Source organism: Acomys russatus, chromosome 8, assembly GCF_903995435.1.
Source record: "Acomys russatus chromosome 8, mAcoRus1.1, whole genome shotgun sequence".
NCBI classification, from domain to species: Eukaryota; Metazoa; Chordata; class Mammalia; order Rodentia; family Muridae; genus Acomys; species Acomys russatus.
The window spans coordinates 32,645,898-32,669,253 of NC_067144.1; the positions used below are offsets into that span (position 1 = coordinate 32,645,898).

The 23,356-nt window shown below is 42.5% G+C and overlaps 1 protein-coding gene across 6 annotated transcripts in view; it reads left to right on the plus strand.

Annotated features, from left to right (window-relative positions):
* The window catches only part of Cd47 (CD47 molecule), a 57,153-nt gene extending 45,464 nt beyond the window's left edge, over positions 1-11,689 (plus strand). For 2 of the 6 annotated variants that reach the window (XM_051150029.1, XM_051150034.1), the window contains 4 exons: positions 7,172-7,203; positions 8,485-8,509; positions 9,187-9,219; positions 11,419-11,689. In XM_051150029.1, the coding sequence (XP_051005986.1) occupies positions 7,172-7,203; positions 8,485-8,509; positions 9,187-9,219; positions 11,419-11,423 (95 nt within the window). In that variant the 3' untranslated portion in view covers positions 11,424-11,689. Of the gene's footprint in view, positions 1-3,522; positions 3,572-7,171; positions 7,204-8,484; positions 8,510-9,186; positions 9,220-11,418 lie in introns of those variants that run through there. The other 4 variants (XM_051150030.1, XM_051150031.1, XM_051150033.1 and 1 more) reach the window with 4 other exon arrangements.
* The last annotated feature ends 11,667 nt before the right edge of the window (positions 11,690-23,356 follow it).

A 23,356-nucleotide genomic window follows, 5' to 3' on the forward strand; every position in this document is an offset into this window, starting at 1 on the left:
GACTAGGACAGTGAATGTGTTTTGCTTATGTGTTCTGACTGCTTAAACCTAAACATATGTAGCATTAAGGTTGCAAATTTGAGCATTTTCATCAGGAAGTAAAAGTCATGTTTCAATTTCTGCTCATTGCAGACACCTTTGTAGAGGTGGGTGACTTTTGATTTAAATGCAATAAAATCTTCAGATTCGTTTCTTAAAAGTTCTCTTTCTAAAGCGAGTTAATATCCCTCTGATGATCATAACTTTCATATTTTTTATTATTTCTGAGTTTAAATTTGTAGCCTTAATTGCAACTTTAAGGGATATGATTTTACCTTTTGCTTTCTATGGCAAAATATAAGTTTAAATTTATATTGTAATTTTCTTATGAGGAGATTTTAATTTATGAAGTCAGAAAACTGTAATAATACGAGCACATAAGAGAGATTGAAGGGAGCTAACTGTACTCACTGTAGCAGAGCTTGATTTTGTGTAGGGCACCGGTAGTCATTACTGTGGCACAAGTTGTTTGTTTTTAAAGCCTTTACCATTCAGTTCATGGACAAGGGCGGGTGCAATTGTTCTCATTCACATCAGCTTGGTAGTAGTCAGAGCCGTGTCTGCCACAGCGTCTCAGATACTCTGAAACGATACAGAAACACACATATATTGACTGTGCTTATTCAGATATAATTTCTTGTCTGCTGTTTACAAGCTGTATATAAATCACTAGGAAAATTGTTCCTGAGGAATTGGAATCCCTGAAAATATATTTATGGCATGGAGTCAGGTATTTCGTAGTGAGAGCAACATACCAAGATTCATTGCAAGACTGCAAGTAAGCATGTGTAGAATGCTTAAAGCTTTTGTTTAAAAGAAAAACGGGGGGGAAAAGATGGCTCCCAATGCCTAGGCTTATGACACGTGATAGCAACAGACCAACCCCCCCCCACCCTGTTCCTTATCACGTGGCTTTTACAGTTAGGGAGATTTAGCCCAGGTGAAACCAACCAACTCCCGCACAGTTAGTTCCACACTCTCCGAGGATTGTGACTGACCAGTGTCCCTCATAGCCACTGGAACTACAGTTCTGTTTCAGAATGAGCTAGCCAAGTTAGATTTGAAAGTGAGAAGTTAGAAGCCATCGTGTGCTAGTGAACAGAGGATGGAGGCACAGCCGACCGCTTCTTGGTATTTCATACGATGAGCACATTTATGAGCTCGACTACAACTCTAAACTATTACCTCTACCCTGGCTGTATTGCAGTGTGCCAGGGGAGATGAAGAGCCTCCTCTTCCCATGTAGGTAAACAGTGGCAGATCAAAGCATGAATAACCCCAAAATCTAATTTGGGGAGCCAGGGAGTTTTATTGGGATTACACACAGGAGCACGAATGTCTCAAAAGAAAACAAAAACAAAAACAAAAAAACAAACAAACAAAAAAAAAAAAAACAAAAAAAACCCCATATCACCAAAAGCCCACTCCAGCAGAGGAGGCAAACAGCCCATGAAAACTGGAACCCTGCACAGCCTTCAGGCAGCTCCATAGGCTGGAGTGTCCCATGCAGATGCCCCAGTTGTTCTGATTGCCTTCCAGGTGCCTCATGTGATACATTTTTTTCCAGGTAGTTAGTCTGGTCTGAGTATCTGAGAGTGACTAGCAACAGACGTCATGGGTGCAGCTGCCCTGTCATATAAAGATGCTGTCGGCAAGTCACATACACTAGTCCACATGTTGCATCAGACATCCTTTATTGCTCATATAAGCTGAGAGGAGGAGGAGACAGCCTAGTGAATCTGGTCAGTTTCAAGGACTTCCGAGAGCTGTTTTGATTTTTCTTTTCTTTTCTTTTTTTTTTTTTTTTTTTTCTCCTTGAGCCTATGGAGTTTCTCTGCAGGATGGAGTTTTTCATCTCAGAGAACACTGCTACACCACACTTCCTAGTTCAGAAATGTAGATAGCTCCTTTGCTTCATAAAACTCCCATATAGGGCATGGTCAGCACGTTCTAACTCAGCTTAGCTTTCTGGGGAGGCCGCTGGGTGTGGTGTGTCTCCACTCACCTCACTCCCTACCACTGGGAAAAGAACAGTCTCTTGGCTTGGATGCAAGGAACATGCCCTCCCCCACGTACCGCCGCAGTGAGGGCCATTCATTTAAAGCCACCCAGGGCTCTCAGAGAGACACAGAGCACACGAGGCCAGGCCCATAACTGGTTTCACAGAGTGGGGCAGAATGTAGCTTAGATGTTATAGGACACAGCACAAGAGAACCATCCCATGGCTCTTGGCCCTGCAGTCTTCATTGTTGACAACTGTCTTATCCTCAGCGTTAGGTCCCTATTTTATTTTTTGAAAATTGATTCATATTTCACTTTTCATAGTCAGGCATGTACATTACACAACACGTAGGCCTCAGCAGTAGTTTGCGGTCTGTTTGCCCTAGGATACAGCCATTGTTCCTAGTGAGTGAATGAAGTTAGTGGAGCTGGGCGAGATTTATATATTTACCAAACAATAGTGTGTGTGTGTGTGTGTGTGTGTGTGTGTGTGTGTGTGTGATTTACTTCCTCATTATTTTTCTAAATAGTGAGCTTCAATTCCGTGGTCCATCAACAAACAAATTTCATGAGGAGAATGGACGTTTACTCCAAAGTCTTACAGTTGGCAGTGAATGTTTTTTCTTTTTTTTTTCTTTTTTTTAAGAAAAGGAAGCTTTAATTGACTTAATTCTCAAAGATGCTCTCTTACTGGTAGGAGAGATGACTTGCTGTTTAGTCGTCCTCAGATCAGAACACGTTAGTGGTATTACTTCAGCAGTATGCACCAGCCAAAGCCACAGATCATCTTTAGGATGCATTCCCCTCGCTCTGTAATTAATACTCTTATTTTATATGAGTACTGTATTTACATCATGTCTGCCCTTTTTCCTTCTCCCCATAACTTCTCCAGTGTCCCCCCTCAAATTCATGTCCTTATATTCTTTAATTATTATTGATACTACATATGCATGTGTGTGTATGTGTGTGTATATATATATATAAAATGTAAATTTGTAAGCACGACCTGCTGAGTTCCTTTAGTGTTGCTCATATGTACATGTTGTTATGGCTGAGTCCTTGGGATTCAGTCATCTACCAGAACTCCTCTCAGGAGTCACAAGTTGCCTGTAGCTTTTCATTTAAGGGCAGGACCTTGTGAGATGTCCCCCATCCACACATGTCAGCTGGTGCTGTGACTGTACAGGTCTTGTTTAGGCAGCCATGTTGTTGCGACGTCATGAGTGCAGCTGCCCTGTCATTTAAAGATGCTGTAGGCAAGTGTTATATGTTACCCAACATGTTGCACCAGACATGTGCTTATCTGTTCTTAACAGGCTTTCCACCCCCCCCCACCCCACCCCACCTCATCCTCAGTGTTTGTATGCTAAACTGTAGGTATAGGGATTATGTTGTAGCTGAAGCAGTTGGAGTTGGGCACCCCATGGTCAGTTGTTTTCTGCATATTGACCAGTTGTTTATTTCTGTCACCATCCCTTTTAGAAAGAAAGTTCTTTTTGAAGAGGGGTGGGAGCTGCACTTATCTGTGAGTGTAAGTATTTAGAACGCAGCTCTGCTTTAGGGGAAGACCCGATAGTAGGTTCTCTTCTGTGTCCTCGACCTCACCGGCCACAGGTAGTTGGCTAGGAGTACGCTTGTCAAGTCTGAATTCCCTCCTGCTGAGCCGACCTGAAGTTCAGCGAGGCAGCTGTTGTTGTATGTAGTGACACTATTGCACCTTTGGGTGTGTGTTGCTGTTATGACCATTGTGGTTCGTATGTGTTACAGCTGGGCAGGACTATTGGTTGCTTTTCTCCTTTGGCAGCTTTCATAGCTCCTTGCTGTTCCCCGAGAGCTAGTCTTTAAGAAAGAGGGTTCCAGGTTGGTCTAGCTTGATCCCTCCAAGTCCTCTGTCCAAAGTGTGTGTTGTCTTCAGCAGTAGGGTCTTATCTTCGATTTTGGGAAGGTAACCAAGGGCAACAGCAACAGCTTAAATTGTTTGGGGAGTCCTTGAACTCCCCTGATCAACAACGTGAAAGGAAGTTTCTTGTGTCTTTTAGTGGGGTTTTTGGTACATGGCCAATGGCTTTTGAGGGGAGTATTGTCACCCCAAGTGTCAGGACTTTATTTAAGCTGTACACACATAATTGTAATAAACATAAAATAATGACTCCCTTTTCCAAAATCTTTATGGTTATCAATCCCTATTTATCCTTTGAAAATTTCATATATGTGTACAACGTATGTTGATCATATAGACTCCAACTATTATCCTTGAATTCTCCCTGTGACTCATTAATCTATTTTTTGTCTGACTCTATGTCTTTTTTTTTACATTAGTATTAGTATTAGTATTATTACTGATTGTCTCCTGAGTCCAGTTAATGCTGATCACATGTGCATGGGCAATATTTTTGCCAATAATAATAATGATGATAATGATAGTCTCCTGAGTCCAATTACTGGAGCCACATCCCCAGAGAACACTGATTTCCCCCTCCCTCAGCATCTATCACCTGCCAGTAGCCCTTTAGTGTGGAGGTCCTCTGACCCCCTCCCCCAGCCATGCCGGAGTTTCAGTTGGCCTGATCTCACAGCCGTTGTGTAAGCAACTGCATGTGCTGTGAGTTGGGTGTGTCTGTCTGTGATGTCATGTCCAGAAGGCAGCGTTTCACAGCTGCCTTGCCATCCTCCAGCTCCTAAACTCTTTCTGTTCACTCTTCCAAGATGCTCACTGAGCCTTGGATGGAGAGGCTGGTATAGAGGGCCCACCTATGGCTGAGCATGCAGACATTGGTTCTTAGCACGTTGACTATTTCTGAGTCTGCAATCGCCACTAACAACGGCAGAAGGAAACATCTCCGACCAAGGTTGAGTGTGGCACAAGTCTGGCTTCCCCACACGTGCTCTCAATTAAACATCCTTTTTCTATTGTTTTTGCATATGTGCATGCACTACCATGCTTTCTCAGTTTTTTTTTTTTATTATTAAGTGTGTCCTTTGACATTTTCATATATGTATATGTACAGTGCGTTCTGATGACTGTCACTCTCCACCCTCCCTTTTCTCAGAGACCCCCATCAACCCACTCTCCTCCCTGCAAGTCTCTTTGCTGTATTCTTGAGTTACTCTTCTGTTTTAACACTGAGCTGGTTTAACCAGGGCCATCTATGTGACCGTGAGTTTGGAGCTCTCTATTGGAGCCAGATGAGCATATGAGTATTTATTCAGCTGAGGGAGTGACTCTACTGCACTCAGAATCTGTCATTGGCCATTTGTTTGATGGTGAGGACCCAGACCCCTTGGGTCCTCCCTCAGTTAATGCCTGGCTTCTGGCAGCCCGTTCTTGTTTAGGTGCTGTGCAGACAGGTGTAGTTGCTTTGAGCTCATCGTTAGAATACATCCCGCCCTGAAGAGAGCAATTCTGTAGCTCTGCATTCTGTCTTCCAGCTCTTGTGTGATTTCTGCTCTCTCTTCCCCAGCGTTCCCTGGGTCTCAGTGGGAGCGCTTATTTGTAGTTTGAGCACTTACTACCCTTGTTACTGAGTTCAATTTACAGAACTTAAGAATGATCCTGTTAGCCAAGGCTACACAGAGAAACCCTGTCTCAAAAAACAAATGAACAGCCAGGCGGTGGTAGCGCATGCCTTTAATCCTGGCACTTGGGAGGCAGAGACAGGTGGATCACTGTGAGTTCAAGGCCAACCTGGTCTACAAAGTGAGTCCAGGACAGCCAAGGCTACACAGAGAAACCCTGTCTCGAAAAACCAAAACAAACAAACAAAAAACCAAATGAACAAATAAAAACAAAAGAAAAAATGGTTGTATTTTGTTCTCCTCTTCTGCTTAGCCATGTGGTGCGTTCTATAGTTGCTTCCTTTTATAGGCACTTTTCCTTCCTGTAGCTCTATACTCCAGATGCTTCCTTGCTTCCTTTCTGTTTCTTTTTTACCCGCCCTATCACTAAGGTTCTAGTTGTCTTTGTCTAAGCTCTCCTAATTCTCTTGGTAACGTGATATTTAGTGGCCTGGCGGCTGCAGTTTTCCCATTTGGAGAAGCTTGCTGAATGTGTAGGGGCTGGGTAGGGGAACTTGGCTGTCCTGGATGTGCCTTTGTGCTAGCCAGTTGGGTTTCTGTGGAAGTATATAAGCCCTGACAATGTTCCTCAGCAGTCCAAAGGACTTGGAAATGATTCTGATTTGCTCCCTTCTTAAAACCGCATTGTGCAATCTGTTGGAGCTCTCTGAATGCTTGTGCTGTCAAAAAAAAAAAAAAAAAAAGAGAGAGAGAGAGAGAAGTTTGGATTTCATAAACTGGGATAGATGGGTGGGGTAGGAAATTGTGTCTAGAAAAAGAACATTGACTCTTAGAGAGAATGTTTCTGGTCATGTTTTCCTGTCTTTTGGATACTGGCTGTGTGTTGAGGCTGGCTTTGGTTGCTCTATCGCTTCCTCGCCTGGTTTTATAAGGAAGTTTTCTTTCTTACCAATCCAGAGTTGTTCTTTTCTCCCTCGTGATTTAGTTTCTTCTCTCTAGTCTCGCATCTTCGTTAGCTAATCTGTGCAGAGGCAGCGAAGCGGGCAGCTCAAGAGTGGCAAGAAGGAGCACACAGAGAAGGGCCTGCTTTGGTACGAGACCAGCAGTGTGGGACAGCTCTAGGCTCGGGAGGGGCTCGGCTAGGGGTGGTCACATTTGCAAGATTACTGTCTAGATCTGTGGGAACTGTAAATACGAGAGAAAGGAAGAAAAGGCCGCTCAATGAGGAACCCACAGATTGTGTGAAGGGAACTGTTCTTGTGCTCATTGCCCTCTCTGGCCGTCCCAGCTGAGAAGCAGGAAGAGACAGAACTCTGGTAGGAGAGAGTAGTTGACAACGTCTTTTCAGCACGAGGTATAACGTGAGAGAGGCGCAGGAACATGAGCAAGTCTCTGCTTTTATTTGCTGTAGGCAAATATTATTTGCTTCCTTCTCTACTATCAAAGCACATAAATCAAGAGCCGTCTAGTTTTCGAATAGACCATCAAGGCTAGAACCCCTTTTCTGGAGTATCTAGCACCTTCTGGTTTTAGTCCTGAGCATGTTATCTTAAACTTAAGCATTGTATTACTTCGTTTACTTCATCTGTTGCCTTTATGTTTTTATTTTTACCAGCTTCCAACCAGAGGACTATACAACCTCCTAGGGTAAGTTCCAGTTTATTAAATGAATTAAGACCAATTGTTTGATGGATTAAAATGAGGGGCAGGTAATTGGAATATTGAACTGGTCTTTTTTTTCCTCTGCTTAATGTGTCATCAAATTAAAGACAATGCTAAAGTCATTTCAGTGCCTGCGCATGAATGGGTCTGACTGTGTTGTAAAACTTGTCTTGGGGCATTGGTACTTAAGTGCCCCAAGACAAGTTTTACAACACAGTCAGACCCATTCATGCGCAGGCACTGAAATGATCCTCTACGGCATGGAACTGGATATGCAAGGAGGAGGAATGTAGTTACCTCTTCCATGCGAAGTGTCTCCCCACCTGTTGGATCTGTTTGATGTGATTTCACAGAAGGACAGTTTCAGGAATGACATTAAGGAAGAGAAGTTTGTGTTAAAACCACTTCACCAAAAAATATAGTCTGTAAGGTACACAGTGTTGAAGAAAAAAATCTGTTCTGAATAACGACTCCCCCATTTTATCAGCATCTCTTTCCCAAGGGTGTACTACGGGTCTCGTTGTATTTGAGTTCCTTCATAAACTCTTGGGGAAAATTCTAAGAAAAAGAGCAAATTCGGGAGGAGATGTACGAGAGAAAAAAATTACCATATAGACTCACCACGGTGACAAGGCTGAGATTTCTTACGTGGAATTAAGATCAGAAAGGGACTATACTGTACTCAGCTTCCTGTGCACAGTGACTGACAGATAAATTCCGGACGCCTCCAAGGACACTCCCAAAGGGCGGGCTTGGGGCAGACTGTTAATTCACCTCAGCCTTTCACTCTAAGGAGACTGGTGTCATAGCTATGTTAGTCACAAGCAGCTACCAGTTTTCCTAGTGCCTCTTAGAGATAACCTGACCAGTGGACCATTAAATCCTCACAATTTTCTTGCTGTTACTGAGTTCAATTTGCATGATACGAAAATGATTCTGCTTCGCTACCACCTCTTATTTAACTGTATTTTCTATCTGTTGCTGCAATTTGCGTGTTTGTACATTAATACTTTGATAAGGATTACTTGAGTGGTGGGTGGTGTGGGAAATTTTTCACAGAAAATATACTAAGAGAATAATATGGTTATTATTAAACTATTAACTAGCCCTGGGAAGCTTTGCTTCATTAGCTTCTGCTGTCTTTATTTTGCTTTTAAACCTTAGGGTTCTCTGCTTATAATACAGATTCAATGATAGTGTAAATTTTTGCATAAAAGACATAAAATAACATATATTTTATATAAATGTATCTTAAATATTTTCCAGAAAGCTGTAGAGGAACCCCTTAACGGTATGTGATTATTATAAACTTAGTAGTCTTGGCCCATTAGCAGATCATAATTTGAACTGATCCTCAAAGATGTTAGAATGCTCATCAATGCCTTGGGAAGAATCTAGTTTGGGAGTTTTGTTTGTTTGCTTGCTTTTTTTGTCCGTATAATCTCTTATCTTGATCTCTTGATTCTTTCTTGATTATTCATCAGAAATTGGTAGGGTTTTTTTTTTTTTTTTTTTTTTTTTTTGGTAATGTTCTCACTGTCCTGTGCTATCCTGAGTGACATTTGGGCAAGGGGACCATTGACCCTTTTTATACCAGACAAGATGGAGTGTCACACCCTCAGTGGGGGGAAAAAAAAATCTCGCTAGCTTATTATTTCTAATTTTTCAAATTTAGAAAATATAGGCTGCCACCATGGAGTGATACCAAGATGTGTCACTTACTTTCTATGTAAATCTAGCTCTCCCCCCCCCCCCCCGCGGCAAGTCAGCTTGCTTTTGTGGACACTGAGGGTGTGAACTGTAGACAAACTTTCGCAGTGACTGATGGCCTCAAATGTGTCTAGCTGTTTCATTGAGGCGTAGCTGGCGTTGTGCTGTTGCATATTTGTTTATTTTGAGATTATTTCTAACTGTGAAATCTTACTAACTTGCCTTCTTACTAATTGCCTGCTTGTTACTAATCCTTAGCATTTAAAGAATCAAAAGGAATGATGAACGATGGTGAGTATATATTTCCCCTGTGGTCGTACACTCACCTATGCATGGACATTTAAAAAGAAAGCAAAGAGATTCATGAAATTACAACTCAAAACAACAACAACTAAAGAGGGACACTGTCAATCATGGATGTCCACATTTCTTGATGCTTAAGCCTTAGGTCTAATTTGCTATTGTTGTGTTCTTCATTTTATCGACCATAATGTCATTTTTCCATAGGTGGATAAAGAACAAAACCTGTAGGGTCTCACAAACCGGAACCTCCTGGTTCCCCAGCAGAGCGGTTGCCGCTCTTGATAAACGTGTTTCAGGTCACGCGTCTGTTGATTGAGCCTTTAAATTAAGTGCCTTTTATAAGACGTGCAGGTATTCTGGCACAAGTTTGTTTCACCTTGACAGGGTTTGTTTTAATACTCAGAGAGATGATTTGGTTGCATGTTGCATGGTGGCGGGGGGTTGGGGCGCGGGGAAGGGAAGGTGCGGGCATGATATAAGTTACTTTTCCAAGCAGGAACTTACTCCCAATCTGGTGGAAACGTATTAAAGAAAAAGAAAGAGACTTCTTTGCCCACCCAAGCTTTCCCTGCTTTTCTGAACTCCAGAGCAGCAGAAACATATGTTTCCTGAAGTTTCCCGACTATGACCAACACATGTACTTGTTAAGTCTTTTTGGTTTTGTTTTGTTCTTTTGGGCTTTCTTCTTTTTTTGTTTATTTGTTTGTTTGTTTGTTTTTTGAGACACGGTTTCTCCGTATAGCATTGACCACCCTGGACTCACTTTGTAGACCAGGCTGGCCTCGAACTCACAGAGATCTGCCTGCCTCTGCCTACCTAGTGCTGGGATTAAAAGCCTGCACCACCACTGCCCAACATACTTGTTAATTACTATCAAAGAAGTCTGTGAGTTTTCACCTTAATGTGTACATTTTTTAACCTTAATATACTATGATCCTCCAGACCCATTGACACTTGGCAACTACATTTGCATACTTATCCTATTTTCAAAAAAGTGTTTTCATACCATTAGGACTTGCTCATGTCCCCACTATATTTCACTGTTGTAAAGCCTGTGACCTGTGTGTTCACCTCCATAACAAAGAACTGGCTGGGAGGACCACAGGAGGCCCCTCTTCCCTAGAGCACAATTAATATCTGCCTAAGATTAAAAACACTCCCGATCATGTGTTGGGTGAGCTAAATTTAACGCAGGCTTCGGTTTAACGGGAAGTCCAGAATGGTCCCATGGTTACAGGGTTTTTGTCAGAGCTTTTAAATGTGTGTTTTGCTACTCAAGCTGCTGCTCCCTAAAAATATTGCTTTTAGTGGGAATAGATGTGAAAGATGCCAGGATTCCTGGCATGGTTTTATCATGTTTACCCTCCGTGTCTTGTTTTTCAACTATTACGTTCTTTCTTTTACCTACCATGGTGTCATTTTTCTGTAAGTGGATTAAAAAAGGAAAACAGCAACAACCTTTTTCTCCATTTGCAGAAAACCAATGTGAAAACCTTCAGTGCCTCTTTGTTAAATTTCTTTAAAATGTGACTTTTTTTTTTTTTTTTTGAGTCACTGTATCAGGCGATGCCATAAAGAACTTGATTTTTTTTTTTTTTTTACTTGTTTGCATAGCACGTGATGTCTGTGATGAGCTTGAAAATGCCCCCTAACTGTGTTTACATTTAGCCAGTCACAGTTTGCTTTTCAATGTCTGTTGATGGGCTGTGTCTTCCGACGTCCACTCTGGACTCATAGTGTGCCTTGTCACCCCGAATGAGGTTCACGGTACCATCCCAGGGACTTCCTCTCTACCTGTGCCAGATCACAAGTCTCTTTCACGTATGTCAACTGAACAGTGTAAATCTAAAGTAAACACGATAGAACATTATTCTTGGATCAATAACTTCTGCTTTGAAAAACAATCACCATTTCTTGCCTTTTGTTGAGCTTACCCAGCAAACCAAGGTGATCAGTCTGTGTTGATTTTCTTCTCACTTGTCATTGGCATTTTACTTACCAAACTGAAAAGGCTAATGATTTGCCTGGTTTCTGTCTGTGACCTTTACAGATAACATTTCCATGATTTTTGATATAATATATTTGAAACAGTTTCAGATTTTAGAAACAGATCATGACTTAATGCCTAGGAAGCAGACACGAGTAGTGATCAAATGTCCATGTTTCTTTTTTTTTTTTTTTTTCCAGAATAAGTGAAGGGAAGTGACGGGCAGTATTGAGAGTCGGCAGTGGAGGAATACACTTGTGTTTCAGCACCATGGCCTTGATGACTCACAGCTGGAAAGATGAACACAAACCACAGAAACTGACTTTTCATCTATGAAAGAACATGTCATTGACCCATAGATGATTATTACAGTTAAGTTTATATTCAAAGCAGCTGTAACTTACTTAATAAAAGAAATACGACATGTGTTGTGTAACCAATTGAAATCCATTTTTTCTGTTGTTTCTATTCAACTATTCAACTAGGGGTAAAAGTTTCAGGGGCAACTTCCAAGAATGATGCTCGTTCGGTCCTTGAGTCTCTGGACACTTGAGTTTTAAATCGATTCTGTGAGACTTGCCTAGCACTAACCTGGCGATTACCCAGAGATACCTGTGAAAAACAGTGGTACCCAGCAAGCCTTAGTAAACTCAGGTTCCTGGCAGCTTTGTTGCTTATGCTGCCAGCTGAATAACTAGACTGCCACTTCTGGGTCAGAACGGTAGAGACTGGAGTAGAAATGATGGACGTGGTTGGGCAAATCCCATGTGGCTCCTATATGTGCTATGATATTGATGGCACTAGTGTCTTCATTCTTGGGGGTTGCTGCCGTTCACACATTCCCCCCTTTGACATACAGTACACCCAGATTTTGGATACATTTTTCTTTTTTACAGATGTGGGTTTTTTTCTTCTTCTTCTTCTTCTTTTTTTATTTTTATTTTTTTTTTGCATATGACCCTTTGCTCCCTGTCCTGTCCTGCTGCTTGTGTACCTTTTGTCCTCTTCAAACATGGTCTTGTGACACTAGCGTGTCAGTTGCAGAAAGGAGCCAGACTTATTCTCAAAGCACTGTGCTCACACTCTTCAGCAAAAAATAAAAAATAATAAAAAATAGCTATGGGTGTAACATATGTATTCCAGACCTCTGGTTTGAAGGCAAAAAAAAAAAAAAAAAAAAAAAATCTACAGTGTTTCTTCCCATGTTTTCTGATCGGAGGCATGACAAAGCAAGACTGAAATCTGAACTATGCGTCTCCTGCATGGCAACATGTGTCTCCGTCAGGCCCGAGCAAGGCCCAGGGAGGAGGTTTTACGCCTGTTGTCCGTCTGTTGCATGATGAACACTCATCCCCTTCCTCCTGTATCCTGCCTTCTGCCTCCTCTTCCTCCTCCCCTAAGTTTGAAAAGCAAAACAAAACCACCACATCTCCTCCCCAGTTAGAAGAAAACCAACGTCCTGACAGTTGTGACCGCATGGAGTACTTTTAGATTACTAGCACTTTTTTTTTACCTCGTCTGTGGGCGTGTTTGTGTGTGCACATGTATAAGGTAGGCACATGCGTCTTCTGTATGAACAAAAGCGAGGCAGCTACAGAAGAGCAAATGCTAACTTTGTGCTTTTAGTAAATACATTTAAACACACAAGTCTTTATTGGGTGCAATTATATTTGATGCAAATATTTGATCTCTTTAAAACTTTAAAACTAGATAATGTGCCAAGCTTTCTTGACTGCTCACCAGTGCCCTCTAAGAAAATACCAGTAATGTTTCCTGTTTGTGTAACCAAGGCATTCGTGTTTGTGTTTGCATTACTAATGGTTATTCCTTCTCAGTCCACTGGATGCTTCCATGTGCCTCTTGTATGCCAAATTTACTGTCATCTTTCACGTGGGGACCAAGGGGTTTGTCTGTGGCAAACCTAAGCTTATGACCTGCTGAGGCCTCTCAGAAAACTGACCACACTACCAAGATAGTGCTTCTCAACAAAAAGTAGGTTTCCTCCCTGATTTTGTAGCTGTTCAAAATATTAGCATAACAAGAGAGAGCCGAATACCTTTACACAAACCTGGTGGCTCCTGATGCATTTATTTTTTCCTCCAGAAAATATTTACTCTTTGCTCATATGTTGGTTACTCAAAATCAATTTTGATGAAGAGAGCAAAAAGCAGATGGACTTGGAACAGATTCAAACTTTCCTATTCCCTATTAAGAAAGTCAGGTGTGAAAATATTTATAGTCAGATTTTTTTTTTTTTAATGAACTAAAGTTGTACCTTTTAATATACTCAACGCCCCTCTGCTCGGGGTTCAGTCTTGGGTCTTAACCAGCTGTCATGTCCTCTTTGCTGCCTGCCATTTGAGGCACTGAGTGCCCTAGACGGTGCCACTGGTGGTAGCCAGGGAAACACAAGGTGAACCCAACTCTTGCTCGCTCTTACCAACTTCTCTCTCAGAAGGAACATAGCAGCAAGAGTCCTCTTGCCTGGGCATTATTGGGCCAGTTCACCCTCTTGAAATCAAGCCCACAAAGGCTCCCAGTTCTTGTCCCATCAGATATAAATTGCTAACAATATTGTGGGCATCGTGCATCTGTTTTGTCCCACAATGTGCTTTTTTTCTCTCCCTGATCCCAATTTATGCTGTCATATCCTCTATTCTGTTTTTATTTATTTTCTGCTCTCCATTTATACAATAGTACAGAGTGATGCCATTTGTCATTTTCTGTAACAGTTTTTCTAGCCTTTATGGCTGAGTCCCGCTTTTCTTCTCTTTCAAACCCTTGCGCTCCAGCCCGCTCCCCTCACTGGCTGTACTTGGCAGTCTGTCCCCATCTGTCTGGGGGCCTCTTTTCATCTCTCACTTACCCTTCCTGCTGCCTCCTGTATCCCTGCTTAGCTCTGTTTGGGTTCTCTCTCCCTCTCTCTCTCTCTCTCTCTCTCTCTCTCTCTCTCTCTCTCTCTCTCTCTCTCTCTCTCTTGTTCTTTTGACTGGACTTTAAAATTCCTTCCACAGTGCATGTGCTGCTTCCCTTTCTGCCTCCAGTGTTCTGCACACATCAGACCCTCCGTCCAAAAGTTTGATGGCAAACATTGCCTGTATTTAGATTTCTTTTTTAATAGGGTGAGCTAGAATGTTTTCTTTTCTTTCCTTTTCTTTTTCTTTTTTTCTTTTGACAAACTTCACATGCTTTGAAAATTATAAAAGGTGACAATTCACCTGAAAATTCCAAGTCTGCTCTGTTTAAATCATTGAGGATATCAGATTAGAAGTCATGGAGCTGTATCATAGCAGGCTTTCTTTCAGGGTGTTGTAGTCCATAGAGTGACCAAAATGTATTTGAGTTAATAAAGCTCAAAAAGTGATGCATTCACTCTGCTATTATCTCAGTAAGAGTTCAGCTGTATATCACCGCCTAGGTTTATCTTGTCTTACAATGGATATTCAAAATGGACAGCAGAGGAGGTGTGTAAATATAGCTGCCTCTATTTGCCTGTTGTTGGGACCTGAAGAAAAAAAAATTGGAAACCTTTTGTCTTTTTACTATATTTAATTGAAGGTTTATTTAGAGAAAAAGAGTTTTTAAAAGCTCTTAACTGCCACACCCATTTTGGGACTTGTTACATCATCTTCAGTGGCTAACAGGGATGATCCAAGTTAACTTTAAAGAGATAAGCAGTAGCTAGGAGTTGTCCTGCCTTTAACTTTGATCACCCTTAATTAAGGCTGTTTAGTTCTGAACTTTCCATATAGCTAGTGTTTGGGAGAAAAGAAAACGCATTTTTAGTAAGCATTTCTCTAAGATGGCATCGGTGGGGTCTTCAGTGTTAGCATGATGGATGAAAGAGGAAAACATTTTAGATTTTTATTAAACAGAGCGTTATTTACAGAAAGCCATTGTTGAGAATTAGTTCCCACATCACATAAATATCCATTAACTATTCTAAATTGTAAGAGAACTCCAGTGTTGCTATGTGCAAGGAACTCTCCTGGGGGCCTTTTTGCATAGCAATTAAAGGTATGCTATTTGTCAGTAGCCATTTTTTTGCAGTGATTTAAAGACCAAAGTTGTTTTACAGCTGTGTTACCCTTAAAGGTTTTTTTTTATATGTATTAAATCAATTTATCACTGTTTGAAGCTTTGAATACCTGCAATCTTTGCCAAGATACTTTTTTATTTAAAAAAAATAACTGTGTAAATATTACCCTGTAATATTATATATACTTAATAAAACATTTTAAGCTATTCTGTTGGGCTGTTTCTGTTCCTGTGATGACAGACCACAAGCACGTTTCTGAGAAATTTTGTGGGTTTTAAAAATATATTTTCTAGTTTTCAAATTTCTATGTAGTGGATAGGATGGTTTTTTGAAAAGAATTTTGAGTTAATAGTTTAAGTATATTCAATATATGACTCTTAGAGTTTATATTAGAAGTTTGAAACAGGTGCAATGTGTGTTTCAGGTAACTCTTCATAATTTTTTTCCCACAAGAGAGTGTAAACATGAGAAAACAAGGGTTCTGGGATCTAATCTGGGATCTAATACTGGAAGCAGTGCTCCCTGGCAAAGCACTTACCAGGCATCTCTGGAGGATGAAGTTAGCCTCTGCCCAAACAGAAATGTATGGCTCTTCATTTTAATTTGTCCTTGGTGAAGCTAGTTCGACTACAATGAAAGAAGACTCAATTCTAAGGTGGGGGCCATGCAGAGCTTTTGGCCAGTGTAACTGGAAAATTCAGCCATTACAGCTAGAGTCTGGGCCTCAGCTAGCCAAGGAGTTGTGGTCTTGTCTTGCTTTTCTCTTCATGGACCCTGCCTTCAGGTTCCACTTAACACTGAAGGACTTAACACAGAGCTAAAAACATGAGTACGTATCCATTTCATGTCCCATTGCTGTGGCAAAATACCTTGGCAGAAGCAATTTAAGGAAGAAAGGGTTAATTTTGGCTCACAGTCAGGAGTTTACTGTCCAGAGAAGCCATGACATCAAGGTCTCAAGGAAGCTGGCATTGCATCCGCAGTCAGGGAAAAGGGGATGCACTCTGTCACTCAGCTTCCTTTCTCCTCAGTCTTTAATCCAGCAGCTAGGTTGGGTCTCCACACCTCAACCCAATCCAGATAGTCCCTCACGGCATGCCCAGAGGATTGTCTGCTGGGTGGCCTTCGACACTGTCAAACTGGTGTTAGGAGCTGTCTCAGTGTCCATGTCTGAATCACTAGGCCAAGCATTTCTTGCACTGACTTGGCCAGACCCACTTCCACATCCAGCCTGAAACAGAGGTGCCAGGCTGTATTCACAGTGCATTAACATAGCTGGGATGTGGAGAACAGAGGGCAAAGTCTCTTGAAGCAGAACTGGGTAGTTACCAGACAATTGAAGTCATTAGATTTGAGGACCAGGCTCCCAGTCAGTGCCCCATCCCTTCAGGTCCTTACAAGTCTATACTACATGTGTGATTGTCGACCATTTAAATGGAAAATAATATTTGGCAGCAAAGTACCATCTTGTTCCCCCCCATCATAGGCAATTTAATTTTTATGCGCTTAGGAGGACTTTTTCCTTCTCAGCAGGAGTAACTAATGGAATTCAGAAAGCATTTAATGGCCTACCTCCTGCACTGAAAGCTGCTTGCTGGAGCACAGGACTGTACTCAACCTGATTAGAACTCCCACTGAGGTGTAGGCTTCAAGTGCAACTGGGTTTCACTTTTGTGTGGCACCTTTCCACCCAAGGCCTCAGGTTTGACAACTTTACAAAACAGTGGATTAGGGTAATATCTGAGGCTGCCCACTTGGCAGTGTTTGCCTTGTGGGAATTCACACAGTATGCTCTTGGTAAGCTGTAGGTTCAAGTACTCACCTACCACACCGGAGGGAAATGAAGTATTTAGCCTAAGGTACAGATGATTGAGCTGCTTATGTATTGCTGAAGACAGCCCTATAGACCACACAGACGTGACCAGAACACTAGCTCTTATCAGTTGTGTATGTATCTAGTCATTTGATGAGAAGGCAGCAACCCTGCAACTCTGGAGTAGCCAACTGGGGGGAACCAGGTGTCTCTATCCAATTTGGGTGCTGGTAAACATTTCCCAGGTTTGGAGATTAATATTTCGCAAATCTGAAAGACAGAGTGGTGTCAGTCTTGGTGCCAGCATGCTAGCTTTGCGGTTTTTGTGATATGTGCACTTGCTCTCTGGGGACAGATGATTAACTCCATAGCATGGTGATAGGCTTTCTGAGAGCCTCTGCTTAAAACAAGCTCACTGGCTCATAGACCCAACTTCTAAACAACACACATGCACACGCACATGCACACGCACACGCATGCACGCGCACACACACACACACACACACACACACACTTTGTTCATTGATACAGAATCTCACCATCAAACTTGCTATATAGACCAGGCTGACCTCTTATGATCATCCTGTTTCAGCCTCCCACGTGCTAGAACTGAGTACCCACCCCCTGCTAACTACTATAGATTTCTTTCAGATTGGCATAGGGACCTGAGAAATCCCTCCAGGTTAAAGTGACAACCTAGATGCTATTAGGCTTTCTAAATAAAGGGTAAAGGGACTCAGCTTGGCTTAGAGCAGCTGGTCAGTCCACAAACCTTAGCTCTCTAACACCCATCACCTTAGGTAACGGTCCTCTGTGGGCTGGCCTCTAACCCCACATCACAGGCAGCTCTTTCTAGGAAGGAATCTCTTGCTCTTCAGGGAGCTCCATCCCCATCTCAACTGGGAGTTTTTAGAAGGTGATGTTCCTAAGCTGCTTATTTGCAAGTTAGCCGATGCATATATTTGGTTACCTAAAGAGACCTTTTTTTTTCATTCCAGTGTTATCAAGAGTTCCTCTCACAGTTGGATGGGCTAGGGTGTGTGTGTGTGTGTGTGTGTGTGTGTGTGTGTGTGTGTGTGTGTGTGTGTGTGTGATCTTTAGTTTGATAATCATGAATTCAGTAGTGCCCATATCTTTGATCATATGCATATTGACAGAACTCGTTCTAGTAGCAACTACTGCTGAAGGCCTCAGAGCATAGTCTTCCTGGAGTGGTGAGCCTCCAGGGAGGCCACTCACCTGCCTTCATGCATCTTCGTGAGGCCCACGATGCTACTTGCAGTTTTTCATGTGATTCCCTCTTGCTCCTCAAAGGACAGGAAAGTGGCTCCCTCTGATTATAGCTATACTGGAGATGGATGGGTAGGGAGGGAGAGAGCAGAGCAGTGCCAGGCAAACACCTCTATGCCAAGGCTTCTCCAGCTCTGATCCACGCAACCGAGACAGAGGTTGAGAGATTAATTTCTAACGAACAGTTGTTTGTCATGTTTCCCCTGGGAAACAAAGCCACCACAATTTCACTCTATATAGGAAACAAATTTGTTTTGTAATGAAATGAGGACAAGATTCCTGAATTCACATTTTCTAGGGCCGTAGATGCTGTCTAGAATCAATCCACCCTGATCCTCCTGGGCATTTTAATTCTTCCAGCTGGAGATTAAAAAGAGGGGATAGTCTCTCTAGGCAAAGAGGGAGAGAGCTGTATGGGCCTTTCAAAAGACTCAGTAAGATAACAGATTTTTAAAAAGCTATTGCTGAGCATAACTTACTTATAATTTCAAAGGGTCTTTTAAAAATGAAATCTTTGTAAGCAATAGTAAGGAAATGTAGCACTCCCTGTGGTGATGTTTGGAGTCCTGTCAGGGATTTAAGTCTAATTATTAGCCTGAAAGTGAAGAAGAGAAAGACCTGGCCAAGTGTCATACTGAAAACAGTAATAGCTGCAGTGATGCTCAGAGCGCAGTGTTAGTGCCGTGAAGGGCAGGTCATCACATGTGTTATTGCCCTTGGAAACAGGCCACGGCAATTTCAGTGTCTCCCAGTAATCAGTTTTTTTTTTTAATCTATGGAAGAGGGAAGGTTCTTCTGTTCCTATTGTCTTAGCATCGGATGGGAGACCTTGCAGTGTAAGTGGGACAATGCACACAGTTAGAGTTCCTGGTCTTTGCGCCCCCCCCCCCCCCGTGTCACCTTGCACTGTTAGCTTCTCCAAATGAAGACTGAATATACAGCTCAGTGAGAAGCAGTATCGCTGACCCAGTGCCAGTCTCCATGTAAAACACCCAGGAAGTTCTCCCGTTTTCCTCTTGTTGCTCATCGGGCCTGGCAGAATCCAGTAAAGAGCATGCGCACACTGAAGTCTGTATTGTCCTGCGCTGTGATTGCCAAAGGACCAAAGAGGACCATGAAGTGACTGAAGTATAAACAACCAGCATGGCTAAACCGAAACACCAGCCTCGGCCACAGCATTCCCATTAGTGAAACCGAAAGACAGAAAGGGGCACGCGGCAGCAGGTAATTCTCCTTCTACTTGAATGCAAAGAACTGAGGAGGAGCCATCTCTGCAGGACATGGAGGGTACTTGGGGCTCCACTTTCGCCAGCAGTTGTCCATCGAATTTATTCCTTCGCACCAGTGACTGATCCTCAAGACTTCTGAGAAATATGTTAAGAGCGGACCCTCCAATCATGCTGGACAGAATGTGATTGAGAACATGGAGCTGTCTTAGCCTAATAACCAGCAGAAAGCAAATCAAAGTATATGGGAGTGGAGCTATGTAGTGGAGAAATTGCAGCCTCATTAATGCTGCTTCACAAATGGAAGCGTTTATGGCTAGACATTTTGCTGAGTCTCGGGTTGTACTGTAATCAGCCCACTCCCTTTTCCAAAAATGACTGACATCCTCGCTCCTTCTGCCCTCTCAGGAGCTGCTGGAAGCCAGGAAAGGCAGCTGGCAAGGTGCTGTGAATTGAAGTGGCATCTAGTGACTGTTCCTCTGCCCACTCCTATGGCTAGAGGTGGTGCCCGGTTCAAGGAGGACTAAAGCATCGTGTAGGCGAAGTAGCCGAATTCTTCAAGGACAGCACAGAAACTTATTTTAGAAGATACCAGACAGATAGACCCAAATTACATGTGCAGCGTGGTTTTCTGTTTAACTCTCAAGGCTTACAATACTATGACTGACATGTCCTTTGAGAAGAGGCTGAAGTGTCCTGTGATAGTGCTTAGCTCCTGACTCCCCGTTTGGACAAGATCTTATGAAGAGTCAGTAGCTCATAGTTCACTAAAAGATGCTTTGTGAGTGGTTTTTTTGGGGGGTGGGTGGGGGAATATTTTGGGTGTTTGTGTTTGGTTGGTGTTTGCGAATGAGTCACTCTTCTAGGGTCCTCCCTTATCCTGTCATCTGTCCCTGAGGAACAGAAAGTGTTGTAGAGAGCCAATTACAGCCCCATAATCCTATCAAAGGGTAGCCACGTTTGCCTTCCACTGGGAGCACCGCAGTACATTACTACTGCAATGAAATGAAGGGAGCGTTACACACATTTCTGTCTCAGGTTCTGCTCCAAACCCATCTCTCATTCCTTTCCTCCCAGAAATAAACGTGCAACTGTGAGTCATTGGCTTTATCAGTCAATTCACAGGGAGAGGGATGTGCCCATTAGTGAAGACTGTAAAATCATTTGTTCTACAGTGGAGTAACGACAGAACCATCTAGATAAACAGAACAACCAACTACAGCCGAACAATGTTAACAAGAATGTTCTACGGGAACATAGAAGCCAACAGCATTAGTGAAAATGAAGCACTATCTCACTGGTGTTGGAACATGAGTGGCATCCATAGGCATAATTTAAAGCGAGTCTGAAGTATGTAATACTTTGTACTGAGCTGTTTAAATCAAGACAGTCTAATACTAAATGAGAAAAAAAATTAACTCAGGACATCTTGTCATCTGCATTTAATCAAGAATTCTGCATTTTGCTCTCTTGAGATGGATGGTAGTGCGGCACAATCGGCTTCCAACTTCCGCTGCCTTTCACGGTTCAGGTCGGTAGGTCTCCATTCTGCACACAACCACGCGGAGCTGGAACTCTGAAGCTATTTCTGGAATGAGGAGGTGGCTCCGTTGGCAAAGTGCTTGCCGTGCAACCATGAGGGCCTGAGTCTTATCCCCAGCAACCACATAAAAGCGGGGTGTGATCGGGAGCCCTAACACTTGGGGTGGAGGGGACATGGAGACAGGCATGTGAGGACAGTGGGGTTCTTGGAGCTCATGGACAAGCCAGTCTTGCCAACTGGTGGATTCTGTGTTGGTGAAAGGCTCCCTCAAAACCAGTAAAACTGGAACGCTACAGAGGAAGATAGACTTTGCTTTCCAGCCTCGACATATACCTCTACACACACACACACGAACATATGCACATAAACACACCAAGAGAAACAAAAAGTTAAGCTACTTCCTCCGTAACTTTCAGGCTGTGATGAAAAAAAAAACACACAACATTTTGAGCTCAGAAAAACAAATCTGCAGCTAAAATCATGAGTATGTTATTTTTCTGGCAATAGACACACCACAAGAATGCCCAGCAGAGAAGTCACTTGATACCTCTCTTTCTGTCTACAGTTTTGTGAGACTCTCAGCACTGCAGTATGCATTGTGGGCCAGGCCTCAGGATTTGATCACGACCACTTTGTCTAAATGCCTTAGCATAATTTATTTTCTACTTTGTTTCCTTTCCATCTCTATCATGAACTTAAGCACCCAGGCTTGATACCTGAGATGATCTGTGCTAAATGTAGCAGCAGAAAGGTGAGTAGGTGACTGGAGGAGGGAAGAGGGAGACAGACCTCTCTCTCTCTCTCTCTCTCTCTCTCTCTCTCTCTCTCTCTCTCTCCCTCCTCTCCTCTCTCTCTCCTCTCCTCTCTCTCCTCTTCTCCTCCCTCTCTCCTCTCTCCTCCTCCCTCCTCTCTCTCTCTCTCTCTCTCTCTCCCACTCTCCCCACAGTCCTAAGAAGGCTCGGGGTAAGAGACAAAACCAGGAGTTGGAGATGATTCTACCTTGCCTTAGAGAGCCTCACGTTCATCCCTTGCCAAACCATTCCCTGTGTGTTTCTTCTCACATTTCAGGAACAGTTCCTGGATTGGTGAATAGACAGGTGAGACAGCGTGTCAAACGCCGTAAAATCCCAGGAAGAAAGATGGGACGATATATAAATCAATGTCATTTCTTATGTCACTGTTAATTGTGTCGGCTTCATTCCTGTCTACTTTATCCTATACACTCCCTTCCTCCACTTCTGAGAAGATACCGTTTAGTGGCTCACTCACTCACCCTGGAAATGACATTCTCAGCCATCATGCCTGTAGATACGACACACGACACTGAAAACACAGGCAGAAACAGAGTTCTTCTAGGACAGAGTACAAAAAGTCAGTGGCTTTCATACCTTCTGTGTACACTGACCTCTTATTTTTTTACACATAAAAAACATAAATAAAAGAATAGCATTCTTTTTCCTTTTATTGTTGTACTTTGAGCTTTATAAGATATGGTTATGGCAAAAATGAAACATAAACAAGGCTTAGAAAAGTCTTGGGCAAACACAATTAGGCCTTGAAAATATCTTTACTCTTAGTTAAACTGCAAAAAGAAACAACACCTCACTTGGGTAATTGTTAGTCATCACTTAGACATGTCAGGTGGATACAAAATATAGCCTCACCCACCCAGTCATGGCAGCTGATACAGGATGGTATGGCTAGGGAGTTTCCAACCGGGAAAGTGGAAAAGGGAATTTTGGATACAGCCAATTCAATGATTTCTTTGTTCTGCTTCTAACTTTCCTGGTACATTCTTGCCTCTGATCTTATCAAAACGCTAAACCCCTTTCACTCCGGGACTCCCCAGTTCATAAACTGCTCTCTATTCAAATGAACTAACTGTATGGTTTTATTGCACCTCAGGTAATTTGTGTACACATAAGAGCACCTAATGAGAAACTCGACAAATTTTACTCATTTTCCCCTACCACTCACAAATAAGAAGGAAAAAAAAATTATAACCGTACATTCTTCCATTTTTTAAAAACCTTTTGTACTTACTTGTATTTCATGTGTATGAGTGTTTTCAGATGCATGCATCTATGTGCATGCCTGGTGCCCTCAGAAAATTAAAGGAGGGCATTAGTTCTTCTGGAACTAAAGTTACAGATGCTTGTGAGCCCACAGTGTGGGTGTTGGGAAGCAAACCCAGGTCCTCTGCAACAACAACAGAAGCTCTTAAATA